Genomic DNA, 12,889 nt, shown 5'->3' with positions numbered 1-12,889 from the left:
TTTTTGGTTTCAAAAACTAATAACTAATCGGGTAATAATGTTTACATTCATAAACATAAGCATTAAAGCATTAAAACATTCTAATATAGATATGGATAGACTAAATATATATATATATATATATATATATATATATATATATATATATTTTGACGATCTCGTAATATTAGAAATATTAGCTTTTTTCAAGAAAGAATTAATTGAAGAGTTTGATTCGTTATCGCTCTCACATACATCTCCGAATCGTAATATGCGATTTAATATTAGCAAATGAACAGCTGTGACGGGATGTAACAACATGTTGTCTATTGCAATCGACATTCAAGGGAAGAGAATTTTGCTCTTACGTACGTTACATGGCCCAAAGATCAAAAACGTGTAATATAAAAGATGAGAGATGTCGCGAGAAGCCATAGCTATCGCATATTTTTGTTGTATCCGTTGTATGGTGATGAGCTGACACTACATCTCGTCTCCGATGACGACTTCTTACTTCTTACTTCTTACTCCTTACCTCGAAGAACTCGCTGAGCGCCAATTTCTGAGTATCCAACACCAGAGACCAGAGACGGCGTGTTATCCGCGACGTTTATCGCGAATGTTCTCGTCGAGTTTCTCTCTGGCGGATGTGCATGCGTTCCATTAGTCCATCCATAATTTTCGTTCCGCCAATTAATCGACATTAATCAAATTATAGATTTCGAGGCTTGATAATATTCAATTTACGAGGGAGACTGTTAAATTGTCCCGTACAAGTTGTCGCATGATAAACGAGGAAATAAGCGTTAAATAAGTGGATGAGATATCCATGCATGATATCGCGCGAGAGCGTTACTCGACATACAGGATATTCGACAATGCAAGGGTCATGCGAGTCAAAGCCGGAAATAGTAAGCTGTGGTTCTCATTCGTCGAATAAAACTGCTTTCTCGTGCCAAATGAATTGTTATAGATATATATATATTAGAAACTTTTTCGTTTCTCTCGGCACGGAGTGCACGGAGCAAAGTCGCGACGAATAAAAATAATAAAAGTGCTCGAACTTGGAAACACCTGACTTGGCAATACACAGTTGCTGTTATTTATCCAGATTATTTATCGAACCCTGAACCCCACGGACATCGCGTGCGTGTACGAGTACACTCTCGGTCGCTCTTGTATTTTTACGTCTCGCGGCTCACGGCTCGCGGCCACTTGGTTACGTCACTGGCACTCACATCGTCGACATTATTATGTTCCTACTGACGCAGGTACAATATGCCTGCCACGCTATTAGAGCAGCCTGTGTTAACCTGAAACTCCGCGTAAGCGGAATGTGTTTCGTAACTTTGCGTCGCGAGACACATAGGAATAAGGAATATTATAAGCGATATTCCTTTACTATCGGCAAAAATGTGCGCGCGTATGTATGCCGAGTAGCGAGGTACATCGTCGCTGGCGCTAAAAATTTTTTTTTTTTTTTTTTTTTTTTTTTTTTTAATTATTTTCAAAGAGGAACGTCTTTGCGATCCGATACACGTGTCAAATAATCGCATGCTCTAAAAAATTACCTCTTTTCTTTGCAGTTGATTGAATCGAGCGATTAATTATATCATTCGCCAAATATTTCTCTCATTCCCTTCGAAAAATACACGTCTTTCTTCCAACGCGATGCAAAAAGGATAACGGAGCAAACGCAGATGCATCGGTTGGAAGAAAGCATGTGTTCGCGCTTCGTAATAGCGTAATAGCGATTTCATTACACATTATCGTATATAGAGCAACATCTGCGCCTCGAGTCACACGACACGAAAGCTATTAAACATTTTTTCCTTCTCCTGTAAATTAATTATTTTACTTTTATTTTTTTGCGTATTTTCCTTTTTTTACTGCCATTTTCTATACTTGAAAAATTACTACAATAATCGACTACGACAACTCTGAAATATATATGCACGTGTACAGCCACGGTACGGCCGAGTCTCGTCGGTTGATTTTTCATCGCAGGATTACGATAACTCGCGCGTTTGCGATTGATAGTAACATCCTTTCCCACGCTTAATATCAGGATTGCGTTATCTGCGCACGACGCATCAACCACGCTGCACAATATTTACCGTACAAATATTGAGTGCACGTAATGTTAAAAGGAGGATTTGAAAACTCGAAGACTCGAAAATAAGATACGTTTGTTGTAAAGGTGACGCGTTGAAATTGCTTTTTATCTCTAGACCCATTAGATTGAAGAAAACTATTTCAACATGTTGAAAGATAACTATTCAAATAGCAAAAGGTTACTATTTTCACCAAGTTTCCCTTTTTGTTTCATCGGTTGACTATTGCGCTGCGTCTATTTTAAATATTGTAATAATATATCTATTCACACACACTGTATATGTATTATTCAGTTTTACAAACATATAGTCATTTCTACGTCAGTTTCATATAATGTATCGAGCGTATCGAATGTTTTAATTACTTATTGGGTTTGGAGAGATTCGTTTTTACAATGTTTATCGCATCGTGTAAGTCGATGGAAAACTAACGCGATATATTCTGTTTTATAAAATTGAGGACTTGTAAGTATTATCGGAGGCATTATATCACTGGACTTACACATCTCGCCAGCGACATCGACTTGTCGCTCTCGACATACCGAAAAACGTGTAAAACGAACAAAAAGAAAAGGCCGTTACGAAGAAAAGATGGAGACTCTTGTCGTGAGACTATATGCAAGTCAAACGACGCATTATTCCTTGACCTGACCCAACGAAACCTCTTTTCATATTCATTAGGATCGTCCCACTTCAGTCTGTCGCTTTGGACCACGGAACGCAACAATGTGTCTCCGATGCATCGCGCAAATCGATTTGTATGAAAAATATCGAAGAGAATAGAGCTTATATATATATATATAAAACACTGAAATATTAAATACATTTTCAATATTATGTTAACGGAATATTGAAGAGTTGTTGTAATGTTAGTTTTTTCACAAACATATTTATATAATTGATATTGATTGTTAAATACATGTATTGTTTTATTTGTATCATATATATTACTAATCTAATATATTCTAATCTAATACAAGATAAATGAAAGAGCGAAAATATTAATAGATTTTTTTATTTTTTTAATTTTAGTTACTGTCTCGAAAATCTTTCTATATTTTCTCGTTTTAATGAAAAGAGGGGTGGAAAAGGGAGCTTTCTCGTTAACAGTTTTCTTTATACATATATACATTTTAGTCTGGTTAGTATTTCCATTGGATAAAGTATGCCCGATAAGAATCTAGATTTTATCACGCAAGATCGAGTACAATGCTATTCCCGAGTCGCAGGGCCATATGTATAATACCTATGTATTCATTAGCATTTTGACGTATATCGTTCACCTACCGAGGAAAGATTTCCGTAAGCATCCGCGGCGGAATGGAAAATGACGGAATCCAAACGTGTTTTCCCTTTAAGATCCCATTTTAAAGACAAACGAGAAACTTTTGTCAGGAATCCAATTTTCTCAAATTCCTTCCATTATCGGATCTATACATTTGGCTATATTGTATACGTAGATCTTTCAACGACAGATTCACTGTTTAGCGTGACGAGACAAATTAGCAATGAATAAACTTTTAAAATTTATCGGAATCGAAAAAGAGAGAAGATGCCTTTTTGGCACTCTTTAGATTCAAATTTTAAATCATTAAAAAAACTCGAGGGACATAAACATATCTCCTTTTTCTTATAGAAGGATACAAATCATATCGATGAAATTGAAGGCGTCTTTTGCGATCCGTCGTGCGTCGACAATCGAAACGCAAAGAATCAGAATGTACGTCAGCTACAGGAACAATTGGCTCAAGCCACCGTGAAAGTACGCGAATTAGAATACGAGCTAAAACATGTTCAAAAGGTAATAATTATTAATAATAGAATCGTCTGAGGAAAATTCAAGTTTGCGAAAACAATTATAATACAGGTGGCCAACACATCCTTGAGAGATGATCTTTCCGATGGACATCAAAAGGCTGAAGTCGTAAGAGCGAGACAAGATATGATGAATCGTATAATACAAATGGAAGAAAAGGTACAAAGAGCATAATGTATTTAAACCGTTATCTTTTAGTTACAAATCGATTAATCGTGAATAAAAACAAAAAGCTCAAAATTGTGATGGAAAGAAATTGATTCTCGTGTAAGAACGCGAGCCATTGATAAAACATAAAGTTACTTATATTAAAGATAAAGAGGTACTCTTTTCAAGAGTTAAATGTTTCAAACATGTTTGGAAGGATGGAGAAAAAAATCATTTACGGGTACTTTAATTCGATGAGACGAATTTCTCAGAAATTAATATACATGTATTTGTTAGATTATTCTATTACTATTTCTGTTGCGAATAAGAAGGAAAAGTTGTTTGCTTCAACTTTTTCTCACTAGAGATTAATTCTTTATTAAATATCGTAATGTTTCACGTTTAACGATTACTTTGAATAATGTTATATTATGTTTTTAATTTATGAAAACTAATTTTAGAGGAAAACACGCGCGAGAGCAACTATAAACTCTTTCCCTTTAAGAGAAATCAGATCATTTTTTTAGTATATACAATATTATTTATTATCGGTATTTTACGTCTTTTTAGACTCGAGAAGCAGAACGAAACGCTAAGCATATTCAATTGGACGAGGCCAGTCTTATCAATGATTTTCGTTCAGTAATATCGAAATTAAACTCACGTGAAAAGTTTGATTTAGTCAGTGGAGCGCTGAAAGCTTTACAAATCGAAAGCGAAACGCGAAACGAGAAGGATCGCGAAAAATCCAACGAGCAACTCGAGAAAGTCGATGGTATCGAATATAATACTTTAACCTTGAAACATCATTTGGATAATATAAGCTTGCAACAAAATAAATCGAGTGATACGATTCAAGAATCTTTGTCCAACAAGCGGGAGATAATATTACAACAAAGAATAGAGAAACTTCAAAATGAAAATAAAGATCTTTTGGACGCTATGGAGAAATTGGACGAAGAGCATACGCAATCGATCGGTAAGTAATAGTAGTAGTCCTTACTATACGATATCCTCATCGTTTTTACTTTTGATCGATTAATCTCGCATCGTCGCTGTCAATTTCGAGAAATTGGACGAAGAGCATACGCAATCGATCGGTAAGTAATAGTAGTAGTCCTTACTATACGATATCCTCAGCGTTTTTACTTTTGATCGATTAATCTCGTCGCTGTCAATTTTGCTATAATTTTAAAAAGCTACACTAACACAAATTCCGCATTTGCACAGAAAAACTATTGTCGCTCAGAGAAGAAACTAATAAAAAGCATCGTTCTCTACAAAGTGCATACGAGCAGCTTTCCATAGATTATAACAAGTCCCAGAAAAGAATAATTGAGTTTCGTAATAGTGATTTGAAACTCGATGAAAATGCTTATACCGAAACGAGTCATCGATCTGTTCAGACGGACAATTTAGATAATTTAGACAAACACACTCAAATAATGGTTCCTTTTCAAAGAGATGATATAGTGTCGAAAACAAGCATTCTCGATGATATTACTCGGAAAATTAAGATGATTTTAAAAAGCTATACCATAAGCACTATTGAACCGGGAGAAACGATCTTTGAAGCCATCGCGAAACAGTATGTTGATACTAAATGGAAATTAGACATTTTAGAGAGGAAAGTAACTGAGATTACCAGAGATTTAAAGGAAACCAAAGAAACGAAAGATGTCTTACAAATAGAATGCGAAGAATTGCAGTCTCATATCGATTCGTTATTGTTGGAAAATCAAGTTTTAAAATCGAGTTTACCATCTATTCCTGAAGCAAGCGAAGAACGTGTAGTCTCCTTAGAAACGGAAGTTGAATCTTTACGGGAAGAAGCGAAGCGACTCTCGGTTGAAAACGAAACGATACGAGAAATAAATACAAATTTGACGCTCGCTGTACAAGATAAAGGAATGTTTTCGACAAGTCACGATCATTTGCAAAAAGATGTAAATCGCGAATCAAGTGACTCATCTGTAAAGGAAAATGTAAAATTTCCAATATGTTTAGAAAAGAATAATAGTTCAAATGAGAATGCGGTATCTGTCGAGCAAATAAAACTCAATCCTGAAAATATAACGCGAGAATTAAAGTGCTTCAAGATATCCAAGACGAAATTGTTGAAAAATAATGATCTTGCATCGTTGCAAGATCAGGATATCGTAGATAAATTGGCAAACGAGAGTAAAGAAGATTTGCTACAGAAGAATACGCAATTATATGATACAACTTTGCGAGAATCTGACCTACAAGAAGAAAATGATTATCAGTTGCACGATTTGCAGGAACGGCTTGACATAGCTAATTGCGAGAAATTCGATTTGGAGAATGATATTTTACATATGGAAAAAGAATTGGATGCAATGCAGATTCAAATGAACATAAAACAATCTCAAATAACGAAATTAAATCAGGATAATGATAGATTAATTAAAGAAAATATATCTCTGTTGGAGCAATTAACTGCTACGCACGATGAATCATTGGACAAGATAGAATTGTTAAACACGGAGATGTCATTGCTTCAACAAGAGCATAAAGATTTGAAACAGGGGGCATCGATTTACAAGGAAGAATTGACTCGGACAAAGGATAAATTGTACGAGGCGCAAGAACGATATGTAAAATTGGAAAAGGAACATTATGCTTTAAAAGCGCGGTATGAACAAATTGAATTAGAAAAGAAAAATATTCATACACAAGCGATGAGAATGGAAGAGCTTGAAAATGAATTGTGTCTAAAAGAATCATTTATAGAGAAGTTGAATTTTCTACGAAATAGATCTAAGCTTTTAGAACAAGAAATAAAAGATGTTCGTACTAAAGAAACGCAGTTGTTGAAATCTCGAGAACACACCTCGGAGATATCCTCGCCAAACATAGATAGCGCCAATAATAGATTGCAGGAAGAACCTTCAACCGTTGAAGATAATTTAATCGGAAAAGAAAACATTATACACGTGAAAGCGGAAATTCTAGATTTAACGCCGAAAGATACATCGATTATCGATGAAGAGAAGCGAGAAAAGGATGTCTTAAAGGTACACAACAAACAAATGACGAGTGAAATTACTGAATTGCGTAGCAAATTACAATCTGCCATTGAGAATAGTAAAGAGTCGGCAGAGATGGCTAAACAGACCATCGAGGGCCTCTCGCATCTTATTCGAGAAAAAGATCAGGAGATGAGCATTCTACAAACTGAAGTAGAACGTGCACAGACTATTATCGCACAAACTTCCAATGAACTTGTCGCAATCAGAAATCAGAAGGATGAATTGGAACGAATTGTTTCTGCGAAACATAACGAAAATTTACAATATCAGAAAGAAATTGAAAAGTTGATTCAACGCGTGAACGAACAAACGGCTCAAATCCAAAGATTAATTTCCGAGAAAACAGCGAGTGAAATACGAGATGAGAACGTAAATCTAAAGGAACGGCAAAAAGACCGTATTCATCAAATTGTTGACCAACAAAGTGGGCAAAGCGCCGAAATTGTGGCTCTGAACAAAAAATGTGACGCATTAGAAGTTGCTTTGAGGCAAGAGCAGTCCAACAATAGAATTCTGCAAAATCAGCTTACCGAAAGCCGAAACAGGGAAGCTAGTTCTGTTAAAGAATTAGAAAGATTGAGAACGCATTTGGTCGAAATAGAATCGAGCTATACGGAAGAAGCTCTAATCGCTGAAAAGAGTCGTCAAGAATTGGAGACGAGATTATTGCAAGCTGAAGAGAAAGTAAAGAATAGTTCAACTGCTTTCACATCGGCAAATATTCGGGCAAATCAGCAGATAGAAACGTTGCAGCAACAGATAACTCTGATTACTCAACAAAGAGATCATATACAGACAAAATTATCTGCCGCAGAAGACAATATTCAACTGCAGTCTGCCTCTTTGACTAATTTGCAAATAGTTTTGGAACAGTTCCAACAAGGTGAGCAATTTTAATGCGTAACAGTTTTATGTTTCACTGTTACAATACTATTACACACACACACACACACACACATATATTTATATATATATATATATAACTGGTATAAACTTGTAAAAAAACTGTGTGCGTATGTTCTGTAAAAAATGTCTCTACAAAAATATTCACCATAATAATTATATTTTGATTCAAACTCGTACATATCTACTATATCATATTGATGACACGTTTCAGATAAAGAACGCGACATTGAGTCAGCTACAGAAAAAATTCAATGTCAGCTCAATGAAGCATATAAGAAACAAGATGAATTTTTAAATGAAATTTCGATTCTTAAGGTTTGTCTTTGTACTTTTCGTGTATTTGTACAATGGTATTCCTAAATTTCTCTCTTCTTATAAAACTGTTGCACATGTGTATTATGTGTATTTACAGCAACAATTATTTGAGGCTAAAGAATGCTTGCAGGCTGCCTCAAGATTAAGCGAACAGCTTGAGAAGAAGGATGAAGAAATCGAGCGACTCGACGAAGAAGGTAACCATTTCCAAAAATTATATATAGTATTGCCTGCATCTTGTTTCTGGTTTATGGCATGATTAATGTTTTTAAATTAAATCGCATTCTTTTATTCGCATAACAAGATAAAATTTGAAATATGTTTTTTCTTTCACTGTGATATAAAAAAGGCCGATCATGTTTTTATTTTATTTACATATTTGTTTTTATTTTAATTCATTACGGTTGGTTGATAAAACGTGAGAGATGAAAAGCACATCGGAATATAAAATCGCCGATAAAAATTAGTCTGATTGTCAATATCATCTCGATGAAAAATTAATTATATAAATATATAAAGTTTATAGAGTATGTATAACTATCCCTTTCAACTATAATTACAAATTTTTTTCCATCAAAATGCACATGTAGAGAAAAATTTTATATTCCGTGTTGTCTAATAATAATAATAATAATAATAACAATAATGATAATAATCATAATCATAATAATGTAATAAAGTTTTAGCAGTTGCTGCCACAATAACTCGATATAATATTCAGACATTCGCACTGTCCAATATTCATTACTAAATTGTTGTTCTGCAGATTTCTAAATCAGATATATCAACCATATATATATTGTATATGGCTTCTTTTTGTAAATAACATAAAGCTACGCATATACAGGCACATACACAACATGTATAAGAATGTGTAAAAAATTGACTATTAAATTAAATTATAACATTGCGGACACACACGCAAACACACACACACACATGTGATATTAAAGATACACTATATGCGTGCATTGTCGAAATACAAACAAATTCTAGTGCAAAATTATCAATGTGTGCGCGTTCTGTGACTAATCTCTGCGAACACGTATATAATCCGGTGATGTAGTCAAATATCAGCTGGTAATTCTGGGATTGTGACAGTAACCCAGGATTCTTGCTGGTATCTGGCTACGAACTGGATCATCGCCTTTCGCATACTCACAAATCACGTATTGATTTATTCATGCAATTGCCACTGGTGCTGGTTTCTGCACTTTACTATATTCTGCGAGTTTTTTTGTTTCTCTCCCTTTTGGTGATTCTAACTTGAAAAACACATTCAGGAACTTGAAAATACCATCATTAACGCTGCACTTTTCCTTCTATATAAGTATAAGAATGATTGAGAGACGAATTATATCTTCATCTCGCCTGTTTTTTGATTTGATTGGATCAGCCATCGTTTCATTATGTCTTATTATTACGCGACTAATTATCAATTTCCAATTGTGTACGAATGGTTATATCTATAGATATATATGGTATTAGCGAATTATTTATCTTGCACATGTAGTAGGTGTTATCTTTTTGATTGATTGAAATTCTCGATATTGTGAGACGAGACCATGTAACGGTACTTTGCAATAATATAACTTTAACACTACATATATTGGAATGCATGCACGAGAGATAGCAGTGATGTAAAGCTGACTCTTACTCTCATAACTAGCTGTATACAATGATACATATACTTAAATATTAAATCGATACACCAGAATTGCGCAAAACGATCGTAATCATTTGCTAATTATAAGGATTGCATTGTGTCTCAAAACAATTGCCATTGCTTTTATTTCTAATTTCTTTGCGTCTAACTGGTGTTTTCTCAACAAAAAAATGTTGAAGTTTTTCTAAATGAAAGACTTGGAAATAGAAGAATTGACAATAGACAAATTGAGATAGGAATGAAACATTTTAACACATTAGAATATATATTAGAGTATATATACTAAATATAAATATGCATATAAAATAACGGACGTGTATAGTCCTAACTTGGTAGCGATGACGTGGGTAATCTCATGCGGTAACTGTGAGTGTGTAAATACAAAAAGCTCATATTACCTCGTGGGGTTTCCCACTCGTTACCACGATTCGTCAAAATTACAAACTTTTTCGATCAGTCAAAAATCATTTTTACATATATCAATCAGAATAGTCAGTCATTTTTTTTTCAGCTGTGATAGTTCAGTTTATAGCATGTGATATGTAGTCTCGTATAAATGTTTTTAGATACAATATATAAACTGTGTGAGATTTTTTATATATGTATACATATAGAGAGAGAGAGAGAGAGAGAGAGAGAGAGAGAGAGAGAGAGAGAGAGAGAGAGAGAGTGGCTATATATAAAATAATATATAAAAATTATTTGTGTGTGTATGCGTGCGTATTGTCTTGAAAATACTCTGTTAGAGTTTGAATGTACTCTGCTACGTAATTGGAGTACAAATCATTACTAAAACGCTTCTTTAATTCTAGTGGCATGCGTGCGACTTTAGTTTCGTAGAACGGCATGATAAACGAAGAATGCAGCATGAGTAATTAAGACGCAGGCGAGAGTATTGCATCAGGTACTGGTGTGATGTCGAGGCAACCAGTACTTGTGTTATACTTACGCTCGTGTCCTTTCAAACTACCAATTCATCAACGATGGATCGCGCATGGTGTACATAGAAATCATATAAATTTTGCATAAATATGTCTTGGAATAAGCATCGTACATAAACACATAAACACATATATACACACATTTATGAGTATTAATTGCACTCTATATAAAGATGAAAAAGACGAAAGAATGAAAATTTTACATGTATATGCAAATGGGTTTAATTATTAAATTCTTGCTTTTTTTCATTTTCCTCTCGGATTTAAATTTATATTGACATTTAAAAAGCGTTCGAATAAAGATAAAAAATGTGTATTAATATCAAAAATGTATACTATATTCGTTTCTAGTTGCGCGATTGACGACATCGCTAAATTTTGCCGAGCAAAGAGTAAAAGAGGCAATGGAGCATGATGAGGAGAAAATCGACAAGTGAGTAAATATATACCTTTTTTTCTAAATAAATGAACAAAAGTACCTTTTCTCTCTTGGATAATTTTTTCTTTTTCTTTTTTTTTTTTCAGGATTCTCATTAAAAATCTTCTCTTGGGTTATTTATCCTCGGCTACATCAGACAAGTCTGCGATACTCAGGGTCTTTGCCAATGTCTTGAATTTCACCGACTCGGAAAAAGATAAAACTGGTTTGAACAATGGGACTGCACAGAGCGGTCGGTTCTTACGCTCTCACGACAAAAGTGACAGTGTGCCTTCAAAGGTATACAGATTAATTTACTAATATGAATATTAATTAATCAGACTCAACAGATTAAAAGTTTTGCTTGCATTCGTGATTGGACAATTGCGATTAAATCACGATATATTGCATATTTTGCAGTATCAGGAAGCGTCTTTATCGACAGCTTTTGTGAGATTTTTAGAAAGTGAATCTAAACCGAAGCCTCAACTACCACCTTTGCCGATCGTGAATTCAGTGAGTAACAACAATTTGTTGTGATGCGAGATTCTTCATTAAAAAAAACATTATTCTCATTATGCGTTTTAATTGCAGTCTTCGTCGCGGTCAGGATATAACAAACAACGGCCTCCATCATCGGCACAATCTACATTATTGTTGTCTAACGTTGCTCTTCCAACATTTCCAGACTTTATTCCGGCCAGAAATACGGGATCTATCTTGAAGGAGGTATTAAAGGACAGTTGATATTAAACGCATTATATTAAAAAAAAAAAAAATTGTACAAATAATATTAGAGATTACAATATATTCGGTTGCATTTTATACCAATATTGTATCGCCTGATTGCATCCCACTAGACTCACCTTTTGCACATTATCCGAATTTTGTTTTTTTAATAACCAGTTACATGGTCAATACATATATATATACATATGTTGTATATTTTATGTGTGTGTATGTGTCTCTGTCTGTTGGATAGATAAAGAGCGATATTCTTGTTCACTTGAACTAGAGTTTTAATATAGCCATATAAAGTTACAATGAACAAAAAGTATATCGCTGCTTTCTTTTCGCAAAGAATAGCAAAGATTCTCTACTTATAACGCAATGACACAACGTCAATTACTACAAGTAATATAAATATATAGTAAAGTTTCATTATATCTCTAACGCACGTACTGGGGGCATAAATACAAAATTAGATCGTGCATATCCCAACAGAACTAATGTATAAAATATAAATCTCTATTCAACGATTTCATACATTAGATATTATCATTTTGCGAAACATATGTACATAGACTTTCTGGCACTTTTCGTTCAATCATATCAAACTGTGGTGGCGTTTTATAAAAAACTGGATACATTTTTTTATTTAATAACTAACTATAAAGTTTTCGATAATTATCACAAGAACAAACAGATGCAAAATAGCCGTTAGTGATTAATGTTTTATCATATATAAACAGATATATACATATACATATATATATGTATACATATATATATAATATTTATTTAATTACGTCCA

General features: G+C 34.0%; 1 protein-coding gene across 3 annotated transcripts in view; it reads left to right on the top strand.

The window, feature by feature from the left end:
* The window catches only part of LOC115236767 (thyroid receptor-interacting protein 11-like), a 21,633-nt gene extending 8,744 nt beyond the window's left edge, over positions 1-12,889 (top strand). For 2 of the 3 annotated variants that reach the window (XM_029809438.1, XM_029809441.1), the window contains 10 exons: positions 3,730-3,894; positions 3,961-4,068; positions 4,627-5,035; positions 5,287-7,992; positions 8,227-8,330; positions 8,428-8,527; positions 11,289-11,370; positions 11,463-11,655; positions 11,776-11,871; positions 11,950-12,889. In XM_029809438.1, coding sequence (XP_029665298.1) covers positions 3,730-3,894; positions 3,961-4,068; positions 4,627-5,035; positions 5,287-7,992; positions 8,227-8,330; positions 8,428-8,527; positions 11,289-11,370; positions 11,463-11,655; positions 11,776-11,871; positions 11,950-12,102 — 4,116 coding nt within the window. In that variant the 3' untranslated portion in view covers positions 12,103-12,889. The remainder of the gene's footprint in view (positions 1-3,729; positions 3,895-3,960; positions 4,069-4,626; positions 5,036-5,286; positions 7,993-8,226; positions 8,331-8,427; positions 8,528-11,288; positions 11,371-11,462; positions 11,656-11,775; positions 11,872-11,949) is intronic. The other variant, XM_029809439.1, reaches the window with a different exon arrangement.

The sequence above is a fragment of the Formica exsecta genome, unplaced genomic scaffold, assembly GCF_003651465.1.
Source record: "Formica exsecta isolate Colony F162 unplaced genomic scaffold, ASM365146v1 scaffold26, whole genome shotgun sequence".
NCBI classification, from domain to species: domain Eukaryota; kingdom Metazoa; phylum Arthropoda; class Insecta; order Hymenoptera; family Formicidae; genus Formica; species Formica exsecta.
Note: the sequence above shows the minus strand (reverse complement) of the source record. Positions and strands in the feature narration are given on the sequence as shown.